Here is a 23,884-nt window from a genome sequence, read left to right as displayed (position 1 = left end):
GCAGATACCTTTTAGTCAGGAGATGGGAACAGGCCCTTGGGCCTTTAAAGGTCACTACAGACAACTCCACGTTGCTAGAGGCCTGGCCTTACATCCCCTTGGGTAAGGAAGAGCTGGAGTCCCACCACAGATCCAGGTAATCTGTCTGACCCAAGAAGGTGGTCTTTGGGCAGTCCCACTCTTTCCCTGACTCTCAGGCATGAGGAGGAAGGCTGGAGCCTGGAGATGCTGGTCTTGCTGGGGTCAGGCCCAAAGATGACTTCACCCGTTTGAGTCCTATGGGCTGGTACTTATCAGCAAAGCTGTTATATCTGTTCTCCTCAGAAAGGAAAATACCCCCTCTACCAGGAGCTGGACCGGGTACAGGGCCTCACTGCCACAGCAAGAATACCCAGGGACTACGCATGCAGCCACAGGGAAGCAAAAGTTCTAGTTTCCCTTTCTGGCTCTGTGACAACCAACCCCAATCACCTGGCCACTGGGCTGGACTCAACAGCACGTAAGATAGAAAATACCCATTGGAGAAAGTGAGGGAGTGAGACCCAAGTCTGGCTCAGGCAAGGTTGGTTATGGAATGTTGAAACTGGCCTGTCAGGAATTTTAAAGGCTGGGCCCTAGGGCCACGTAATGCCTAATTTCAGAAACAAGTTGTCTAGGAGAAGGGAACATGGACAGGTAAAGGACAAATCCTGCCACCAGCCTGGCACACCCATAGTAGGCTGAGCTCTCAGAGGCTCGGGTGTGGAATTCGATGTTAGCCTGGCTGGGTCTCCTCTGCTGTGATCCTGGATCACAGGATCTGGCCTGGATTCCCCTGGGGCTGGACACCAGTATGGAGCCTCCTCCTCACCTGCCCCCTCCACTGCCCAACCTGCCCCCTCCAGATTCCCAAGCTTGGCAAGCAGCTGGGGACCACATATCCTACAGTGATGTGGAATACAGGATGGAAAAGCAGAGCTTCCACATACTTTCACTCAACAGCAATTGAGGAGAAAATGCCATGGTGACATCTAAATGACTGCTCCAACCACAGTGCTGGGACCAAGAGCACTCCAAGACCCATGCCCTCTAGGCCTTCCCTCTCTGGCCACAGAGCAGAGCTGAGGATCTGATATGCAGGGCTCCAGGCCTGACTCAGCCAGAGTCCTGTCTGTACAATGAGGACACCAGAACTTGGTGACCAGAAGATCTGCACTACTTTTATACTCCATGTGATTCATTTCTGAAGCCTACTCAGAACAAAGCCAGCCTCTCCAAAGAAGCACTCCCAGATCTCTGGGAGTGGGATACCTCAAACTTGGAACACTTTGGGTGCCCAAGGGTAAGAGTTGGGATAAGGAGAAAGGACTGCACAGTGTCTCTCTAGATCCTGGTCCTCACCCATGAGAAAAACAAGCCCAGAGACTTGAGTCAGATGTGCTTTTGGCCATTCAGGGCTACACCAGGTCCCCTGGAAGTGCCAACTCGCCGGGTCTGGACAGTGGGCAGGCTCTCCAAGGTTAGAAAGTAAGGGTACGCAGGCTTCCCAGGGACATGGGTCTTTCAACGGACAGGTGCCTGGGGCTGCCCTTGAACATGTCTTCAGTCCTGGGCCTCATGACCCCAAAATGTTTTGCTCAAGTTAGGCCTTTTCTTGCAAATTCTCATCCTCTGGGTGCTGCCATCTGGATATGCCTCTGGGTTCCCAGGGCTCCTCATAAAAATCTGCTCAGCTGGGAGGACTAAGCTCCCCGGGTTTCCGTGGGGTCTTTCTCTGTTTGGGGGCAGACAGGTAGCCCATCCCTTCTGCATGCCTGCCACCCAGACCCAGCAGGTGCCAGCAGAAAGAGCAGAAGGTTTGAAGAGTTCAAATCTTGGCTCTTTCTCTTATGAGCTGTGTGACCTTTGGCAAGTCTCTTAAGCCTTCTGAGACTTAGTTTTTCCATCTACAAAATGGGGATTTTTGGCAATCAATGTTGAAGTACTTTGTACACAGACAAAAAACTCTGGACAGGTGCGAGTGTCCTTTTTCAAGATACAGGAATGGGATATGTACTTTTGGGTCACTTCCAGGAGAGAAAGAGGAACAGCAGCAACTGTCCTGTCTCATGGGGAAGAAATTAAACACATTTTTCCAAAACGTGGCAGAAAGATAAATTCCAGGCTCTTAACCACTTGGGGGCACTCCAGCATCCAGACTCCAGCTTCCTAGGCCCCAGGCTAATGAGAAGGAGCCAGGTAGAAGCGGCGGAAGCCAAGAGGGTTGGCTGGTGACTGGAACCACCTGTACCCCTGACCCTGGCCACCAAGCTTGTGGTACTGGGGAGAGGCAGTGGAGTGGGGTGGAGAAAGGGCTTTGCTGGTGCCACGCTGTAGCTTGCTATGTATGTGGGCACACCCCTTGTCCTTTCTTGCTTGCTGGCCTTCCTGCAATGGCAGGGCCCTTCCAGCTCTGACCTCTGTCCAGCTTGACCACTGGGCCATCCAGTGTCTTTGGTTAACACCCATGGTACCTCCCAACAGACGCCTGTGATGCTGCCAAGTGTGCTCTCATCCCACCGCAGGCACACTACTGCCCCTGTTCCTGGGCTCAGTCCCTCCGCAATGACTCCCCAAGCTTGGCCAGGCTTGTGGATCTCTGTCAAAGCAAAAGGGTGAGGCCAGCTGAACTGGGACTCCAGTGCTCAGGCTGAAAGAGGGGCGCTGGGCCTGGGCTCTTCCAGACCACAGCCTTTTCACACCTTGTTTTTGCCTTGGGGCCTGTCTTTGATCTTGAATTACATACTAGGGCTAAGAGAGGGTACTGAGCATTGATGTTTCAGTCCATGAGCCTGTGTGTGGATTCAGACTGGAGGGACAGAGGCAGCAGGCTGGGATTCAAATGGCTCTGCCACTACTGAGCAAGTCACTTTGCTCTTCCAAGTCTCAGTGTCCTCATGGATCAAATGAGAGAATGATCTATTTCACAGGGTTAAACCAGATGATGGATATGAAACTGCTTTGTGACCTGTGAGGTACTAGGTGTTAGTTTTTACTTACTGGTATAGAACGAACAAAAGTAAAAAGGTCATTCCTAGATCTCCTCCCTTTCTCCTCCTCTCTGTGGTCCTACCCTAGCCCATCTGGAGGCAGCAGGGTTCAGGGAAGCTTGTCAGGATACCAGCATTCTGCTCAATTTGGGCAAGTTCCCTTTCCTTCTAGAACCAGTTTCCTCATTTGTCAAATGGGTGTAATAACTCTGACCCTTTCTCTCAGGGCCAGTAAATTAAAGGCTGTGAAGAGCTCTGAAGTCAATGAGGCACCTGACAAATGCAAAGGTTTCCTATTATTATTATAATCATTATTATTATTTTGGCATTTTCTAAACATGTATGACATAATCTAAAACAACCTTCACCCACCCTTAGAAAACCAGAGAGTAGGAGGTATTTGCAAAAAATGGATTAACCCTGGAAAACTTCCTATTGTTTTAAAGTGAAACCTCTTCAGCACCCCAGAACAGATCATTTAGGACAGCTGGGCTTCTCCTTACTGGTGCTGCATTTCCCTGGAAAGCCAAGAAGGTGGGCCCCCAACTCCTGGCTCTGGGTTGAGGATGCTGCTGGGCTTTGCCCTCCTGGGAACAGCCAGATAGCCTCTGAGGTCCTTCTGGCCCAAGGGCTTCCTGATTTTCTCCTCCTTTAGGGAGACACGGCAGGTGGGGGTAGGGATTATGTCCAAGTATGCATGAATTTAAAATGAAGAGAGTTATTTAAGAGTTATAAATGTTATCAATGATCCCATTCTGTACAGTAAAATGTTCCTCTCCCCGCATCCCCAAAGGGGCTGCTGGCCCAGCCAAGTGCTGGGAGCAGGGGGACAGTGCTAGACAACCGGGCTCCTGGCTGAGACCAGTGCATCCCTCTTCTCCCAGGAAAGCCCGTGTCTCCTCCTCCTCTCCTCTCAGGATGAGGGGCTACTGTCTTAAAAGCATGGACTCCTTTTCAGCCGTCCCTAGGGCTGGAGTCAGGTATAGGATGAGAGTTCCAGATGTCTTCACAGAATTTCCAAATGCTATTTCTTCATTTGCAATTTCTGTTCCTGCCATCTGCCCCCATGTGACCTCTGCCCAGTCTTCAATCCCTGCCTTTGGAATCCATGGAGGGAAAGAGCAGAAACGAAAGCCCAGAGACTGTTCCCGAGCTCACCAGGTGTGGGCACTGCTGACTTCATTTTTACAAAACCAAGCCAATCCATCCCTAGGTAAATTTTCATGGGCAACATGCCCCAGGCAGGAAGGCTGCATTTAATGCTAATTTACTGCAAGGTCTAGGGAAGTCCTTTCCGCTTCTCTGGGCCTCAGCTTCCTCATCTGTCAAACAGGGGAATGGATGAGATGGTTGCTAAGGTCCCTTCAGTTCCATGAGTCTATGAAGTGTTTATTGCTATTGCTTTTCCTTCACTATCCTGACCTTCAGAGCCGCCAGCACCCGCCTGGAATGTGGTTCCTTCACTGTGGCCGTGAATGGCACAAGGTAACCAAGAACTTGGCCTGTCTGCCAGCGCCACGGACAGACAGGTGAGCCCTGGCAGTGGGAAGGGCAAAGGGAAGGGAGAGAAATGCCATAGGTTTCCACTCTAATCAGGAGCAAGCTCCTCATCAGAGTGGATCCATGAGGGCCCAGGGGCCAAGGTCTGGATTACACCGGGCACCTGGCCTTCCAAGGCTTTGGGAGGCTGGGATCCCACCACCCTGCAGCTGCTTGGTAGGTCTGAGGTCAAAATCACCTTCTGAGGAAGTGCCAGGTCAGTTAACATCACTGTGCAAGTTAGAGGATCCAGGCCCAGACAATTTGGCCAGAGACCCTACCAACCAAAGCCAGCAGGCAAGCGCCTCTCGACCCTCTTCCCTCTTCCTTTCCATAGTGCCCTCCCTCCCCCCACCCTCCCCCAGGTTCTCCCAAAGAAAGAATCTGGTTTTCCCAGGTTCTGATCTGGGGTATTATTAAGCTGCTATGAACACTCCTACCTAATCAGGTGGTTTTGTTCTTGGTCTGTTGCGATGGTTCTCAGAAGAGATTTCATTTGTGTCAGGACATGGTAATGTCTTAAACTAATCCTGCATGAGGAAAATCAAAAAAGAAACAATCCCCCAGAGATGTGGCCTGCTCAACAGCTCTGAGTTCCTACCCTGGACCTGAGGATCACATCTCTCATGCTCTTCAAAGGAAATTGCGCCTTCAGCTGAACCACTGCAACAGACCCCACTCTCTGACTGCTGCTAGACTAGGCTCCCGGGACTGAATTCTTGGGGAAGAAAAGAAGAGCAGAGAGGATGTGCCTGGTCAGGTAGGAGGAGGGCTAGAGCTGGAAGGGCAGTGGCTAAAAGGGGGACAATGGGGAGAGGCAGGAGATTAGAAAAAGCAGCTTTTACAAAAACCGAAAATAAAAACCAAAACCGTTAAAGATGCATAAAGTGACCCTTGCACTTCCGTTGTCTCTTCTTGCAAATAGAGGTGGTGCTGCTAGGGAGCTGCTCCAGCACCTGTGTAAGACTTGAGTAGTTGCATACAATGTGTGACTCCAGATCTGGGGGAGGAAGGGGAAGGCCTGTTAGTGACAGTGATATCCCTGAGGCCACTTCAGGAAGCGACTGGACCCCCTCCCCTCACGCTGGGGGCCTTAAGTGGAACCGTCTGTGGCTTCCCAGTGGAGCTGCCTGTTTCCCGTCCAGTGCCAAGAGCTCCTGGAGGAGGAGGGCGGGGGAGATGAGGAAGTAGGGCAGAGGACTTTCAAAGCGACATCCCTGAAGCCCTGCAGTTCTCTGGCACTGCCTCGGCAGCTGCGGAGGGCAGCAAGGAGTCTGGTGGGGGGGATGGCCCAGGGTTTCTGACTGGCTCCAGTCAGAGCCAACATCTGACTGAGGTAAAAGTTCATTGGAAGAATGGGGCCCACAGGTAGAAGACATCTGAAGACTGTATGGTAAAGAGCACAGAATTTAGTACTAGAGGATTGTTCAAGTCCCAGCTTAGTTTTTACCAGTTAAGTGATGTTGAACTATGTATTTATCTGTAAAACAGAGCTAATGATCCTTATTTCACAGAGCTACTGTGAGGATCATGAAAGAGCATACGTTAAGCATCTAGAATATATAAAAAGTGACAGCTATTATTAAGAGTGATATTGCTGAACCCGGAGCAGGAAAGTAACTGGTAACTGTCACCTGCCCCCTGCTGACACCTGTGCTTCAGACCAAGACAGGGGCTTTGAAACAATTCTGTTTTGTCACCCTCCTACCTCTCCCACCCTGGGCCCCACTCACTTGGATGGGATGCAGGCTTTACCAGTGCGGGGGCACATAGCTGTACGCAGGGGTCCCTTGGGCCCTGTATGCTGGCATGGAGACAGGGTGTGCCCCAATCGCGGTATGCTGGGGTGCAGTCAGCAGGGTACCTGAGCATCCAGAGAGAGAAGAGTAAACCTGATGAGGCCGTCCCTGAGCGCTGGGATGAAGAGGACGAAGCCACAGTCTCTCACACAGCTGCTGCCCACCCTTCCGCATCCTGCCAGGGGACGCTTTCCTCATGCTCCAGGACAGTCACTCACTCACCTTCAGTGGCCTCCTCTCACCCTTCTTTGTACGCTCCTCTCGCTGCACCAACATCACACTGAGTGGTGATCGCTGGTTCACGTCGCTGTGTTCCCACTAACCTAGCTGTTCCTACGGGTAGGGTTCTGGCCTGATCTATCAGTATTTGGTCCCCAGGACCCAACCAACAAGGCTGGCACCCAGCAGACATTCACTAGCTTGCTGACCTGATCTGGGGAGTGAGAGGCCTGAACAACGCCTACATTAGGGGGCAGAATCAAATCCCAACTCCCACCTCCTGCCCACTCAACCCCTCGTACTCTCTTCCCCCAGAAGGTGACCTAGCTGATTCTTTGAAAGTTGGGTCTCTAAAGGTTATTCAGAGCCCTCTTTTCTTCTCATGCCTTTCTTTTTAATGCCAGTTCATCCAAAGACTTCCCTAAACCTGCTCTTCCTCTGGCATCTCTCCCTGCCCCCATTCTCAAGGTTCCTGAAGGGCAGGGTTTCTGGAGTAAGCCAGAAATGGAGAAGGGGTCCTCTCGGACTCCTGCTTCTCCTAAGCCTCACAATTAATTACTGGACAGGTCCTTAAGCTCCTGCCTGCTAAATAACATTGCCCTATGCCCTCCTTTCTGGAACCCTGCTGCTACCAGAGTCCTAGCATCATCATGTCTCCTCTAAACCAGAGCTTTCCCCTGGCTAAGCCTGCCTCCACCTTGCAGCCAGAGAGAATGATTAAACCAAACTCCATCTCTCCTCTACTTAAACCCCTTTCTATCTGCCTGTTACCTAAAGGTATTCAAGACCCTCCACCACTTTATCTCTGACAACTATTCCAGCCACCCTTCCAACTCCATGCCCCTATTTTCTAAGTGACTTAGACCATTTCCATTCTGTGAATGTGCTTTACCCATGTTTTTTACCCCTGGACTGCCCTTCCCTTTTTGGTCTCTCTGGTTAGCCTCTGCTCACCCTTTAAGGCCTAGCTCAGTACGTCCTCCTTGGTGGAATCTTCCCCGTCCCTGTGGACAGAGTTACAGGGTCCTCCTCTGTGTTCCTAGAACCCCCAGGCACAGAATTCTTCATGCTTTGCTACAATCGATTCCATGACTGTGTTCTCCACTCTGTCGTGAGTTCCTGGAGGAAGGGGATGGACACCGACACAGATGTTGCCCTTACCTGCTGACATCGCCATGGTGGTGCCGGCCACCATGCCCATGGCCACGCCATTGGTCCTGGGAGCAGCGACAGGCGCTGGGTAGATGGCAGAGGGAATGCTGTTGGGCTGGACGACCGTGGTGTGGTGGATGACATGGGGCTGGGCAGCATACACCGGCTGTGTGTAGTAGGCTCCCTGGGGGAAAAGAGGCTGAGGTCACACAGGCTTCTGGAGAGGAGGGGAGAGGGGAGGGGAGCCTGTCCCAAACCCTAAGGGATGGGGTCAGAGAAGCTCTGGCCCAGGGACACAAGGTCTGGGGCTCTGCTTCTGTCTTCTACGTGGCTGTGGACAGTTCAGTGCTGGGCTCAGCTTCTGGTTTGAAAAATAAGGCTTGAACCCTGTCCTGCCTCGCTACTAGGGCTGCGATGACGATCTACTATGTTTGTCTTATTGCAATGCGCTTCTTCTTAGACTGCTTAAAATATAAAGGTAGGGACCACGATCAGTGAGTGAAGAGGGCTGTGGACGAGGCTGGTGAACTTCAGAGCACTGTGCATGTGTACCCGTGAGGGATTACTGGTGGGAGTATCATACTGGTGTGAATGCTGCCATTTTACATACTGGAAAAATGTCATAAACGCAGAGCACTTCCCCAAATGTCTCTTACTATCTATTTCCCTGTAGGCAAAAAAGGTTGAGGATGGAGACGATGGTCTGAGGTGACATCCCACTGCCTGGATCACATGACTGCTTTGTGCTGTCACAGCCCACAGGTCTGCTGACCTTTGGGCAGAGCAGACAGGGCGTCCTGGATCATCTTAATCCAGAGCTTCTCAAATGTTTTTGCTAAATAATAACAAGAGCCTCAGACTGTGGACTGAGGTAGACTGGGGGAGTGTGTAGACTGCAAGGTTATTGTTTTAATGACACAACAGCGACAGCTGATCAGAGCCACGAACTCTCTCCTTCACCCCCCTCCACCCCACCCAGGCTGGTGGCTCCTTTACCTGCAGAAGATGTGGGCCCGGCCTTCTACATGTACCTACCTGGGCATACAGGTTCTGCTGGGGGTAGGCACTTCTGATGGGATACATGGCCGTCTGATAGGGGTTGGGTGATGGGGAGTAGGGGGGCGGAGCAGTATTACTCTGGGTCGGTGGGACCTTGTATGGTGTCCCCGCAGTATATCCTGTACCAAGGCAATAAGAGAGATTTTCAATTAGTTGGCAGAACAGCATCGCTGGAAGGCAGCAGGTCCCAGTCAACGACTCCCCAGACAAACATGGGCTGAATCCAGGCTTGAAACACAGATGAGAACAGACAGAGAACAGGGCTCCACCCAGAGAGCCCTGGCCCCAGGGGCAGCTCCCTCAGTGGCTGCACGTGTGGCATCTTTTATTTCTCTGTCTCAGGGCTCTGATCTATAAAATAAGAGGCTGGGACCAGATGATCTCTTAAGGGACCCTTGCAGCTCAGACAGTCTGGGACTCTGAGCCATGTGCCATGAGACAGGCAGGTGTGCATGGACGAGAGACCCTCAACCCGCTCGCTCTATACTGCTCTCTCTTCTCGCTTTTCTGTCTCCGTACTCAGCACCTCAGGGCATCCTCTGCTGCTGCTTCTGTCTTGCTTTCTCCTGTATTCTCTCTTTTTCTCCTTGTATCTCTGTCCCCTTTTGGACTGCCCTCCACCATGTTCCCCTTCTTCCCTGCCAAGTCTTAAGGTGGAAACTCCCTTGAAAACCCCATTCAGAGACCCTCATCTTCTGGGATGCTGAAAAACTTTGCTCTACACAGCTGGCCTTTCCTCCCCTCCTGGGGTTTGGGGGAGGGCCACCGCTGTCTGAAAGACTGAAGTCAAGGATCAAAAAGGTTCACGTCGACCTGGAACCCAGGCCATGTGGGGTCAGCAGGGTGGACTGAAGCTGGGGTAAGGGCTGAGAAGTCAGGCCCCAGGAAGCTCACAATCAGCCATTCAAACAAGTTGTGCTGCCCTTGAATTTTCTGGAAAAGAGAGTCAGATCCTAAGTTCGCAGGAAAAACCTGAAACATGAATCACTCAGGAACAAGACTGTGTTCTTAGAGAATCACAAAATGGAATGATCTTTGGAACCCAAGTGATCAAGTAGCCCCCACTCTCTTACTCTACTAGGGGATCCTGGGGTTCAGAAAGAGCAAGTCTTTGTAGGAACATCACCTTCTTTCTAAGTTGAAGGGACAGTGCCAAGGGACCCTGGCTTTGGATCTCCAGTGGGGTGCCGCTGGGGCTTCTTCCCTGTCCCCATCCTGGCTCAGTCTGGCTGACACATCACTGAACCTCTCTTGGCCTCAGGTCTTTCTCCTACAAGATGCTCACCAAGGACCCTTTCAGTGACATGGAGCTGTTTTTACAAGGGACTGGGGCCAGAGTGAAAAGGGTGCTTTACTGGAAGAGAAGAGGTCCAGGCTTCAAGCCAGGATTTCCTCCTATTTGCTGTGACTACTGGCAAGTCTCTGGGCCTTAGTTTCCTATTTTGTAAAATTAGAAAGCTAAGAATGAAGATCTCTTCCTGAACTAAAATCCCATTTTTCTGAAGACCCTGGGTCTCTTCTATCCTAACCCCAAGTTAAAGCAAGCTGCCACACAGTCACAAATCTCTCTCAAGTCACACCACAGCTTTGGCATGGTGACCCCCTGCCCCTGATGAGGTACTCAGAAGGATATGAGAGCTGTTATTTAGTCACCACCCAAGGCACCACCGAAAAGCTGTCCTGCCCCCTCCCCTGGAATCATGTCATTTATCTTTCCACCTGCAAACCCATAGTTTGTTCCATGAGAAACTGGAGAAACTGATTTTGTGGTCAAATATGGTTGGGAAATAAGTAGCAATGGGGCTGGAAAAATACATTAATGAGAAGGTAGCACTGATAAGAACTAGAAACTAACTGGAAGTGGAGGTACGAGTCACTGAGGAAGAAGTCTAGAGCAGGTTCCTCCAAGTTTCTAGATTGTGCAGCTAATCATGAAATGTGGTCACAGGAGAAGCAGATACTGTGGGGAACACAGGGGGTCTAGGTTTGCAGACATCTAGAAGGAGCTATTTGAGGTGTACTTCACCTTGGAGACACAGTTTACTTGTCTGTAAAACAAAGGGGATTCTCAAGATGGGCATGTCCCAAGAGTATACAATGGACTATGATGCCAAGGGATCCTAACTGTTATTTTGCCACCACCCCCCAAAAAAAGAAGGACAAGGAGAAGGTGGGAGGGAAGGGGGAAGAGGGGGAGGAGGAGGAGAAATATAAAATAAGAGAGAAATAGGTTTTATTCCATGACACTGAGAAATTTTAAAATGATAGGATGAACTGTGAATCTCCAAGATAGGGATATGCAGGAGACTATTTCCAAATTTGTTTTACCACAGGATCTTTTATTCATCCTATTCACATTTAAAACATGCAAACTACAATTTTTTGTGTGTGACTGTAGCTTGTTTTGGTAAATCAAGTTTTACTGTAACACAGCCATGCCCATTCATTTACATACTGACTATGGCTGCTTTACTGGTAGAATGGTAGTTATGGCAGAGATCATAAGGCCCCAAAAGCCTAAGATATTTATTATCTGGCCCTTTACAGGAAAAGCCTGCTAACTCCTGGTTTAAAGGAATAAAACAGGTTATGGGGAGTCCTGCCAGAGTGGAGAGCACCTCTCTTCCATGCAGGAGGGCAGGACACCCCTGAATCCTAAGATGCCTGTCTCTGAAAGCTACATAGCACAGGGTTGTGATTATGAGTAGTCTGGAGCCAGACTGACCACCTGGGTCCAAACCCCAGCCCTCCTACTTAACAGCTGTAGAACATCCGTCTCCTCATCTATAAAATGGGGATAATAACAGCACTTACTTCATAGGGTTACTGTGATGAATACATTAACTAATAAGTGCAAAGCCCTTAAAAGAATGCCTGACACATTAAAAGCAGTTCATAAAGGTTAGCTATTATTCTTTTCTCTCTCACTGTATAGAGAGATAGTAAGCTTCCTGTTCTAGGGGGTATACAAGCAGAGACTGGTCTGAAAGATGACAGTACATAGGAGGTTAAACTATTATGACTTTTATGGTGTGATCCAGCTTGGAACACAGACTCCAGGATTCTAAGATTCTAAAATTTTATGGTTTAAAATGCCATGATTTTAAGATTCTTTAAAGTTAACAGGCCAACAGTCCTGGTGACTTTCCTTTATGCTTCCACAGAATGTGTACTGAAGTTTTATCCTCTGAGGAAGCCTGCAGTAACCCTCTCTGTCACAAGGACAACCATCTTACAAAGTGTTGAGATTATCCCTCTGAGGAAAATCAAAAGGTTCCAAGAGACTGCAGTAGAATTTGGTTTCCACACCCAAGAATAACCTTGTCTACAAATGTATCCTTTCTTCATGTTATGAAATGAGACACACACAAACTCAAAATACAAATCAGTAGCCAAAACACACTTGGTGGCCGAAAAGATGATGCTGGAGACGAAGGCCTTGCCTATTTGTCCAGACAGGTTGAAAAGGGAGAAGCAGAACTGCAGAGCTAGAAAAGACCTTAGAGATCATCAAGACCAACACGAACGTTTCACAGATGAAATGAGAGCAAGTGAGCGATGGCTCACGAGGACCCAGGACTCAGTGCTCCTCCCCTGACTACAGTGGTCCCAGTCCTGGGCTCTGTCAGTGATTCAGGTCAATTCTTCTCTCAAGGAATACCTTCACTGGACTAGATAATATCAGAGGACCTTTCTAGTGCTGATATTCTAAGTTCTGAGTATTTCAGTGGGACTTCTATTAGAAAATCATTGCAGAGGACATTCCACAACTGACTGATAGTCCTGTCCATACCCTTGAGGATCACTGGAAATTCCCCTGGGGCTGTAGCCTGGGCTACCTTGGGTATCACAAAATTCAGGGTTTATTACTTTATGCACCTAAGTTAAGAAAAAAAAAAAAAGCCGCTGGATTTGATGCAAACAAAAATGAAACAAAACCAAGTCAAAACAGAAACTCACTGATTTTGCTCAAATGAACTTAGATTCAACTCACTCACTCAGGGCCTGGGTCTCCTGAAAAGAGTTCTACCTCTGTCTGAAGGTTACAGAATTAGGACTTTGGAATGCTATACCTTAAGGACATTAGAGACTTGGATTCAATCCTCTCCAATTCAGATGAAGAATCTAGAGCCCAGGGGAGCAGAAACTTTCCCAAAACTGCACAGAAAATCAGTGCGGGACTGGGCCCAGAGTTCAGGGCTTACCATGCCCTGGGCAGAGCTCCTTTCTGAAATTATACATCTCTGCAGTCCAATCTTGGACATTTGGTATATTGGCCTTTGTGTCTTCATTTCATTAAAGGCAATATTGTGAGAGAAAAAAGGAATTTGATGACTAGCAGTCCCAGCCCTGACTTATGAAAGAGGCTTTGTTTATGGTACCCTATTCTTTCTCTCAGGTTGCTAACCATAATTTTAGACTCCATCAAATAGGGTAATAAAGAGAGTGTGTACATTAGCAAGATAAAACTTTTTCAGCCCCCTCTTCAATCCTTCTGCACTGTCATAAATCTTTTTCAGTTGTAGAGCCCCTACCACCTTCAAACACATTGATCCTCACATCAAGGATGCCTTTTAGACTGATCGGTTTATTGACTATCAGATGTATATGTCTGGACAAAGCTCTATGTATGATTCTTGCCTTGACCCCCCAGTCTCCTTGTTGGCAGCTGAACAAGAGAGTGCTGAATAAGTAGGAGGGAGACCTAACTACAAACAGGCTTAGCAAGTGTTAGTGAAATTAAGTTGAATTTGTCAAAGTGCCCTGAGTTTTCTGTGGTATTAGAAGCCACAAAATCCGTGTGCTGGGAGGAACTCTGGTGGGACATGGGAGGACCAGTCAATCCCACCTCTATTTACGGATTATGAGAAAGAGGGTACATCTTGGCCCTTTCTAGGGACTGTGATAGCCTGTGAGAGGACAGTGGGATATAGCTACTGGACTTCTCAGTGGTACTTCAGGAAGATGTCAACATAGTGGAAGGCAAGGCCTTCTAATACTCAGACTTTCTCATTGTGGAAAGGGTTGCTTCTGGAGGGAATGAATACTCCATACCTGGAGATGTGTGAACAAAGGCTAGTTGGCCAGCTACTGGTCTGGGCAGCTAGAGAGGAGGCCCCTGAAAGAGTGGAGGATATTGGGTATACAGCACCAAGGTGATAGAATCAGGAGCCTAATAGCTAGAGAGAACCTTAAAGATGACCTAGTCCAACCCACTCATTTTACATTTGGAAAAAATAAGGTCCAAAGCACAGACATGAATTTTCCAAGGTTATACAGAACCAAGTCTAGATCCAACTCTTTTGGTCTTCCACTCCAGGCTTCTTTCTGCTACACTACAGCAGGTGTGTCTATATGCATCTACCTCCATATGTGCAGATATAAGACAGAATATGCATGTATATGCCCCTTTACATATATAATATCATAGGTACCTGGAAAAATTCCCTACTGCTATCACCCCTCTCTTAAATAAGAGTAAAATTAATCTCAAGAAAAAAAGTCAGTAATAGAAACTTAACTTGGGTGATACACTTTTCTAGTCGTGCTGCTTACCAGTTGGATGGCATTGGGCATATTACCTTTCTGAGCCTCAGCTTTCAAACTGGAATAAAAATCCACCCAAATGGGACAATAGTGTAGATTAAATGAGAAGGTGACCATGAAAACATATTCTGCAAAAGGTGAGAGTTATGTTGTATAAACATAAGTTGATGTTGACCTGAAGGGGCAATGATAGTTAAGGAGAAAATAACATTTTAAAGAAAAATTTAAAATACAATGTATTCTTCTAATTTACTTACTTAATAGATTAACACTTCACTGAACCCCAGACCATCGGGCCTAGTCCGCAACATCCCTCCGAAGGCCTGTGCAGCCCTTGCTGGCACAACTTAAGAGACTGGCGTTCACCACATCCAAAGCCAGCCACTCCTCTTTTGGACAACCGCAACAAGGCACGAAGCTTTTCCTCATACAGAGTCAAAATGCCACTCAGTCATTTCTAAACACTGGTCCTCATTTTACCCAGTGGAGCCATTTTGTGTTAAAAATCAGATGTGAAGGTGAAACCATCAGTCACTCTACTGAGCCTCAAGTGAACGCGACCAATCTGACGGGCCAAATGGTTTCCGACCTTCACAAGGACTTCCTGCACATACCTTGCTCTCACAGTGTAGCCTCCACGAGGGCAGTGTTTCTCAAGCAGGGGGCAATTTTGCCCCCGGGGATATGCACAGGACAGCCCCCCCACACCCAACCAAGAATTATCTGCTCCCGATGTCCACAGTGCTGAGGTTGAAAAACCCTGTGCTAGCTGGAGGAGCCCCCTATGTCCAAAAGTCCACAAGACTTTAAAGTGCCTTCTGTCCTTCCCTTGAAATGCAGTAACAGTCCTTCCCTCATCAAACTCATTGGCCAGGTGAGTACTTCCTTCTCTCTCCCTCACTGCTTTGTGTCTCCTCAAAGCAGGGTGTGTGATCAAAGAGGATGACCGTTTCTATATGAGGAGGGCCAATTTTTTGGTGGGTAGGAGAGAGAACCTCTTAAAACAGTGTCCTATAAATGTCAGTTTTAAAAGTTCCCTTTCCTTTCTTCCTAAGAGACAAATCAGTCCCAACCAAGGGGAACAAGGAAAGGAGGAGACAGGCTGTATTTACTGAAAGCCGCAGAGGATGCTTGGTAAGTTCGGTTCTCGGTCCCGGTGTCCACTGGGAGGTGGAAGGTGCCTTCAGTGCCACAGGAAGACGAGTTCTGTGGCCAGGCCTGTTTCATCAGCAGAGTTGCTTAAGGGAAGACACAAGAATGGCATTAGGCAGAAATAAGAAGTGGGCACCACCAATCACAGACACAAAAGCAAGGATCTTGTGCTGGACGGAAACATATAACCCAAGGGGCCCTGTTCAGACACACAGGATGGTTCAGCTTTCTGAGATGGGTGAGTGGTTGGGAGGAGCGCTGAAGTGACCTTCTAAATGATTTGAAACTGAGGAGACCTAAGCTTATACTAAGTAGGGGAGTCAGGATTTTCTACCCACTATCAAACCCATGAAAATGCTTATGAATACTGCCTTCTACTTCCTGACATTCTAGCCTAAGACTCTGGGATACTCCTTAGCCACCTGCTCGTTAACGTGTAGCAACTCAGAGCCTTTGACTATGTACTGGGCCAGATCAACTGAGTACCCCTTTTTATGCCTGAAATCTCATCTGTAGGCGTATTTAACAAATTGTTTTCAAAGAGCGACCCCAAAATACTAATAACCACATGACATGAACCTTGCTGGACTGTCATCTCCTCTAAAGGGACTGAGCTTTGGTGGCTTAGAAGGCAAAGGCTGTCCAGCGGGACACTACCTGCAAACTTCTTCTCCTGTAGACCTAGCCAGGGCCAGACAAACTTCTTGCACACCTTTTATGTCTCCTGCTGAGGGCTACTGGTGCTCCACCTGAGATATCACCTCATGAGTTAGAGATGATCTTCTGGGCCACTAAGAAAGCAAATGTCAAACTTGGGGTAGGTGTGAAATAGAGATGAGGCTCAGTTTGAAAGAAATCTGCAGAGACTTCCCAGGCTGACTCAAAGCTCAGCTTGAGAAATTTGAAGGATGATGTTTCCTATGGAATAGAAGTGGGGAGTGACTCAAAAAACTTACCTTCATGTGTCCTGTAGGGAAGGAGAGAGGAAATAGGGTTTCAAAGGAGGGGGGGAGGGATTGCCTAACATTGTAGGTATCTCCCTTGATATATTTTCAAACAATAGAGGAAAAAAAATTTTTTTTTTGGCCACACTGTGCAGCTTTTGGGATCCAAGTTCCCCGACCAGGGATTGAACACGGGCCCTCGGCAGTGAAAGCGGGGAGTCCTAACCACAGGACCGCCAGGGAATTCCCGAGGAGAAATATTCTTGACCCAAATTTCTCCTTATGGCTAAAGAATGATTTTAACAGTATCTTTTCCACTCAAATAAGGTCTTGGGAGACATGGATATGGGGTGTTTTAAAGTATATTAGTATTGGCAACAGTTGGATATATGTGAAACATTTTAACAAGGGGCTACGTAAGACAGGGTGGTATGAGAAGCAAGTTTGCCTATACCCTCTCATTCCATCAGGACAAGGATAGTCCACCTCCAGAGAGATCTCCATAAACCCCTCTGCCTGTCTAGGTAACAGGAAATGCCTCTGGTTCCTTCAGTCATGGAAGTACTGGGGTCAGAGGAGGAGGTCAAAGACTCTACTGTTTTTGCTGAACCAAGGATAGAAGTATAGCTGTTCTGGGCTGACTCTGCACTTGCATCAATGGCCCGCAATATATACAGCAGATGCTGAGAAATGAGAAGGAAATCATGGGCAGGGAAGTGACACTAAAAGGAGAATTCTGATAGAAGAAAATGGAGATCCAGCAGAATTCCAATGCAGAGTCCAGGGCCTTTGCTGGACATTACAACATGACTCTGCAGACAACACAGGAGGAGGGCAGTCAATTTAAACAATTATCATGGGTTTCTTTTCCTGGGGGGCAGGGATGGGTGGAGTGGTGGGAATTAATAAAGGACCCAATTAGTGTTGAAAAATCTTATTAAGATGGTTCCAGATTTAGAATCTGCCACTCCACGTGGCTGGAAAGCCCTGGCCACCTAAAACAACTCCCTAAAAAGTGAAACATGTAGCTCTGAGAAGTCAGATAGAGCAAGCCCAGACCCTCAAGACCCCACAGGAATCCACCAGGGGGCAGGAGGCCTAAATTTGGCTGCTGAGAATTTGGAGGACCTGTTCTGGTCCAGTTTTTAACCCAAGTGGTGCATCTTTACCATAATTTTAATCATAAGCCAAAAGTCTGACATTAGCCTAAAGGACTGTGTGACAACTAAAGTAAGTAAATCAAAATTAACCAAAGAGTGACTGAGGCCTACACTGCACTCAGCACTGAGGGGAGCGCCACGGTGGACAGAACACATGACGTGGGTCATGGGCACCGCACACCAGGTATTTATGGTCTAGCTGGGGATGCAACACAGCCACACGCCAACCAGAGAGTGAACAAGACAGCATTACACACAGTAAAACAATGTTCCAGATTAACCAGGAAAGAAGCAAGTGCAACTGTGCCTTTGATTATGTGTTTCCCAACTGAGCAAGTGAACTAACCTATACATGTTCCTGAGGAAGTGGGTATTTCTTCTGGTTTCATTATAAAGAAAACAAATACTAATATTTTCTATATTTTTCTGTATATATGAATACATAATAATTTAAATAACTGGATAAATATGAAGACTGGAAACAACAAATAACAGCTGTCGACTTGACTTCCTCATTAGTTAGCTATACATCCATATACAATTCTAAAGAAACCCATTCTGCTGCTGGTAGTGATTCAGAGCTCAGCTGTGGGATGAAGACAATCCAACTGAAGCTTTTAGAGGCATGGTAATAGAGGACGCTGCTCTGACAGGTATGCCTGTTCTTGGGTGCCATGAAAGGTACCCAACTCCTAGAAATGGTCTATATTTTGAATAAATACAAGTGTATATATGTCAAATATTATTGAGGTGTACGTTTGAGACTATGTACTTTTGCACTTTATGTAGTACTATATATGTACTATTCCTCAATTTAAAAAAAGAGAGAGAGAGAACCCATGGCAGTGAAGGGCCATGGCCCAGTCACAGCATGCGGCCCACGTCCAAGTGCTGGGTTGTTCACATCCCTGGACACGGGGCCCTCACGCCCTCTGACACTTGAACAATCTGTTAAGCACACTTACAAGGAGGAGAGGCAGCAAGGGACCATCATCCTGAACAATGTAGTAAGTCAGGAAATCTGAGTTCTAGCCTGGGCTGTGCCACTTATTAGCTGTGGGACCTTGGGCAAGTCACTATACCTTTCAAAACTTCAGGTCTGTTGTCTCATAAACTGGCAATAATAACCACTCCTTAATTGCTTCATAGTATTGATTGTGAGGATCAAAAATCAAGTGTCAGCCAGTCTTACAGTTTCTACTTCTGGTGTCTGTCTACTCTTCCATCCCCACAGGTGTGGACAGCTCCAATGGAAGCTCTCATCACCTCTTACCTGAATTATTGCAACTGCTTCCTCACTGTTCTGTTTGTTTTTAAACCTGCCAACTCCAATCTCCAAGCTGCAGTCAGAGTGATATTTCTAAGACCTAAACCTAATCACAAAAACTTCTTTCTTAAAACCATTCCATGATTCTCCGTTACCTAACTCCTTGTGTGGCACTCGAGGCCCCTCGTGATCTAGTCCTATGATCTCTCTAGACTCACCATTCTCACTCTCAAACCCTACAGGACAGCCACACAAACTGTTCCCCATTCCCAGACTATGCCAAGAAGCATCACTTCTCTGTATTTTTGCTCACACTGCTCACTCTTCCTGGCATGTCCTTCCCCAAATGCCACCTAGTAGACATTTATTAATCCATCAACCAGGAGCTGAAGACTCACCTCTACTATGAAGTCCTTCTTTTCCCCACTTCTTGATCACAGCCCCCTCATGTATCCCACTTGGTTCACTATCCCAGTTCCTGTGATTCTTAGAAGCCCCTGTACTTGCTAGATTGTCCATCTCCTCTGCTAAACTTTGAGCTCCTTGAAAACAGGAACCCTGTCTTACTGAACTTTGTATCTTCAAAGGACCAGCTTAGGGTCTGGGACAGAACATTTTGTGAAGAGAAGAGCTCCATACATACACTTTAGTATTTCTGTTTCAGATGCTATAACAGGAGGGGTGAGGAGGCAGGAGAGCTTCTCTCACTTTATATGGAGTCTTCTGTTCAAGTTCATATATCCTGAGGCAAACAAACACGACTCCTCATAAACAATAAGAGAAACAGGTCTGTGACTAGCAAAACTGAAAGAATAAGATTATAAGAGGGCAACCTGTTAGCATTTAAAGGGACCTCAGAGATCATCTGGAATAAAACACTTTATCTATGGCCTGGAGACATTAGCAAATTGCCCAAGATCACGCAGCCCACAGCAGTAGCAAGAAGAGATTTTCACAGCTCATCTCCTAAAAGATGTGCCACACACAAATTCAATTTTCAACATCCAAATAATTCAAGGTTAAAAGTTGAGAAAGTGTGCAGAGACTTTACGAAAACATTGTCCTGAGCAGCCCAGGTGAGGGTGGTGAAAGCAGCAAGTCCCTCCTATGGTCCCTTCCTGTCTATGACAAAAAAGGACCTAGTCAAGTTACACTGCTGGGACCCTCACAGGTGCCCAGAAGTTCCCGTGGTGCCTTGGGCCTGGAGTCCACACTGCCCAGAGAATCCAGTTCTGGTCCCTGGCTTATTAGCACACTTGACCCTCACCTCTCACCATCCAGGAAAATGCCCCCAAAATGAGCCAGAGCTCAAGATCTGGGCTAAGGGAATAGATTGTATCTAAAGTTAACCAGGTCTTCAAACATGTGAGACTGCCAATGGAGATGGAAAATCTGATCGTGGGGCAGACTGGTGTTTTGCATTCTTACAGGCATAATCCAGGTACTCCTCCGCAGGGGTTGCCATAAAGCCAACAGAGGAGCCATAGAGACCCAGGAATTTTTGTTCACTTGTTTGTTTGAATTCAGCAGCCATGTGAGGGTAAAGGTTTCCGACCTAGGTCAGATGGGACCCCAGAGGTGAGGAAGGGGAGAGACGCCTTTTAGTGCCATGATCCTTCACTGCTGCCCTAGGGGACGGTTCACGTGTGTCTCCAACCCATGATTTTGCACCATCAGACATGTTCCTGCATGCTTCAGGAACTGCTGCTGAGCCACCTGGGGGAGCCCAAGCCTAGGGGATGGGATCTGGGGAGGGAAGGAGAGGGGATCTACTGTTGTTACGAGATAACACATTCATAGGCCATAATACAGATGAGGAAAAATAGCTCTCCTACCATAAGCTGAATGCAGGAACTGAAACTCTGTTGGATAGAAATGTTAGTTGAAATTACCACTAAGAATCTGTGCAAGTAGGACATATTGCAGTTACAAAAACAAACTTTGTCTTAAAAAAGCAGTTTCCCCCAGGCTACGCAAGGAACAGTGAACGCAGAGGGTGCAAAGTACCTCTACCCTGGAGAGGGTGACAGACTTGCCATCCAGGAAAGCCCATTCATTGAGGAAGGGTACGTCCTTGGATGCCATGACATCCTCCAGGCAGCTGACCCAGAAGCTGCCTGGAAGTGTGTAAGTCCAAGTTCCTGCTCTTTGCTTGTCCATGCTAAGAATAAATTTCAAGTCTCCCAAGCATTGCAAAGGGACTTCACACATGACAGAGGCTTTATGTGCCAGAGGAGGTAAAGGTTCAGGGACAAAATCATCATCTTTGGCCTCTGAAGAGCTCTGTTTAAAGTCCTAGAGGGCCAGGACCAATGCAGAGGCACTTAATTCCCTGAGACCTCTGGGAGAGCGTGGTGCTGTACAAGGGGCACAGACTGTGGGCAGACAGCTTGGCTTTGAATCTGAGCTCCACTGCTTTTTAGCTGTGCAACTTTGGACATGTTATTTAACCTCTCTGAGCAAAACTGAAGGCAAGAAGCTCTAACTCACAAGATTACGGAAAAAAAATTAACATTTGTGACAAGACTTGCATAGTGTCTGGAACACGGCAGGTGTTCAGAAAACTCAAATTCCTTTTCCCTCCCCTTCCCCAGGTTCATCATATGCAAAATGGGAGTAATTGTACTTTACAGTGCTGCTATGGAATCAAGTGAGACAACAGATGACAATGACTGATAAACAGATTTTTTTTGTGAGGAGGTATTTCAGTTTTATCTATATTAGTTATCCTGTTCATCCTTTCCCTTCATTTTCAAGTCAGATTACCATTAATATGACCCATCCTTTGGTCTCCAGATTTTGAAAACAAGTCTCTACTGGCTCTGCCTCCTGCGGGGCCAAAGAGTTCTTAAGTAAGATCCCTGAAGTCATTAAGAGCTTGGAAGAAAGCTTCAAGTACCCACATTGCTTTCAGAACCAATGAAGGAGTGAAATATTTCCCTGCATCCTGGATAGAGGACATCTTTGGGTATTCAGAGCTGCTAAAAATAGCTCTTTCTGAAGCAACTTCTTGGTCTTCTTGAAAAAGTTGAGAGGAATTTAAACCTGAGAGCCTGGCTCCTTTGCAGGCTTCTATCCCGCAAGCATCTCTCAGCATCACAAACGGCCAGCTCTGGGAGGAAGCTGAGAGTACGTACACTGTCCTCTCTGACCTTGAGTCAGCTCCTCCACTGCAGTCAGGAGACCTGGTAAAAGCAGAGGCCAGCCTCCCAACATATGACACAGACCAGTTGTGTGTATGTGTAACTCCAAAGGGAAAAGGATCTGCCCAAAGTCACACCAAAATCAGTAGCAGAGTCAGTGCTATAACTCCGGTCTTCCAACTCCCAGTTTGGGGCTTTTGACACAATGTGCTAATACCACCCTGTCTAGTGGACTGTATGAGAAAATAGTCTGGGTTGGTTTAGTCACAGCTTAGAAATATGGTGACTTTTCAAAAGTAAAATTGGGGAAAATCAAGTTAGACGTGGGTTGATATTTTGTGTGCTTTAAAATTAAAACTTAATCAGTACTTTACACATGCCAGGAGCTTTCCAATCTCTCCCTTCCCCGCACCCCCACAATCTCAGGCTCTTCCTGTCTGTTCTCCCTTTCCTCGCTAATCTGACTGCTCTAGTCTAACACCTCAATTTTTCTCTAGCCGACTGCAACTATAACACTGTGGTTAAGAATGCATGCGGGGGGCTTCCCTGGTGGCGCAGTGGTTAAGAATCCTCCTGCCAATGAAGGGGACACGGGTTCAAGCCCTGGTCCGGGAAGATCCCACATGCTGTGGAGCAACTAAGCCCGTGAGCCACAACTACTGAGCCTGCGCTCTAGAGGCCATGAGAAACAACCACTAAAGCCCGCACGCCTAGAGCCCATGCTCTGCAACAAGAGAAGCCACCGCAATGGGAAGCCCGCACACCGCAATGAAGAGTAGCCCCCACTCACTTCAACTAGAGAAAGCCCGCGCACAGCAACGAAGACCCAACATAGCCAAAAATTAAAATAAATTAAATAAATAAAAAAAAGACCCAATGCAGCCAAAAATAAATAAATAAGTAAATAAATTTAAAAAAAAGCATGCAGGGACTTCCCTGTTGGCACAGTGGTTAAGAATCCACCTGCCAATGCAGGGGACACGGGTTCGATACCTGGTCCAGGAAGATCCCACATGCCGTGGAGCAACTAAGCCATGCACCACAACTACTGAGCCTGCGCTCTAGAGCCCGCGAGCCACAACTACTGAGCCCACGTGCCACAACTACTGTAGCCTGCGCACCTACAGCTTGTGCTCCACAACTAGAGAAGCCACCGCAATGAGAAGCACGTGCACAGCAACAAAGAGTAGCCCCCACTCGCCACAACTAGAGAAAGCCCGCGCAGCAACGAGGACCCAAAGCAGCCCAAAATAAATAAGATATAAATAAATTATTTTAAAAAGTCACAACTGCCAAATAAAACAAATGGTATTAAAAAAAATTACTAAACAAGAAAATGAGGGTATTATGACATTCAAGGCGTTTCCAAATCTGGCCCTCGCACATCTGTAGTCCAGATTCATCTATTACGCCGCCACCCTAGAGCCTATGCTTCAACCATTCTCACTACTTCAAGGTTCTTCAGTGTCATTCCTCACACCTCCATGTCTTTGCCCAGGCTCTACTCTGCCTAGAATGCCCAACTCTTCCTTTGCATGTTTAAAAGAATGCCTCTTAACAGCAACAACAAAAAAACAACCAAACAAACAAAAAAGAATGCCTCTTACTTCTCCCTCAAGTCTCCACTGCTAGGTCCTCTGTGAAGCCTCCCCTACACCCTCAACCCCAGGCAGAGGTTGTTCCCTCCTCCACTTCCTCTCCTCTTGTACATATTCCTTTTACAATATTCATCACACCGTACAGCCATGAATTTGTTCACACGTCAGCTTCCAAATGGACTGCAAGCTACTTCAGGCAAAGACAGCATCCTTCCTTTTTTCTATTCTAGTGTGGAGGACATTCAGCAAATAAATACTTGTTGAGTAAATGAAGAGGAACTTACATAAAACCATCTA

General features: G+C 47.5%; 1 protein-coding gene across 2 annotated transcripts in view; it reads right to left on the bottom strand.

The window, feature by feature from the left end:
* Nucleotides 1–2,993: 2,993 nt before the first annotated feature.
* FAM168A (family with sequence similarity 168 member A) overlaps nucleotides 2,994–23,884 on the bottom strand; it is a 207,043-nt gene continuing 186,152 nt past the window's right edge. Inside the window, exons 4-9 of one of the 2 annotated variants that reach the window (XM_082626561.1) lie at nucleotides 20,682–20,708; nucleotides 15,436–15,561; nucleotides 8,753–8,895; nucleotides 7,727–7,901; nucleotides 6,281–6,411; nucleotides 2,994–5,547 (exon numbers count right to left, since the gene is read on the bottom strand). In XM_082626561.1, the coding sequence (XP_082482687.1) occupies nucleotides 6,299–6,411; nucleotides 7,727–7,901; nucleotides 8,753–8,895; nucleotides 15,436–15,561; nucleotides 20,682–20,708 (584 nt within the window). In that variant the 3' untranslated portion in view covers nucleotides 2,994–5,547; nucleotides 6,281–6,298. The remainder of the gene's footprint in view (nucleotides 5,548–6,280; nucleotides 6,412–7,726; nucleotides 7,902–8,752; nucleotides 8,896–15,435; nucleotides 15,562–20,681; nucleotides 20,709–23,884) is intronic. The other variant, XM_082626562.1, reaches the window with a different exon arrangement.

Source organism: Mesoplodon mirus, assembly GCF_964341445.2.
Source record: "Mesoplodon mirus genome assembly, chromosome: 7".
Lineage (NCBI taxonomy): Eukaryota > Metazoa > Chordata > Mammalia > Artiodactyla > Ziphiidae > Mesoplodon > Mesoplodon mirus.
Note: the sequence above shows the minus strand (reverse complement) of the source record. Positions and strands in the feature narration are given on the sequence as shown.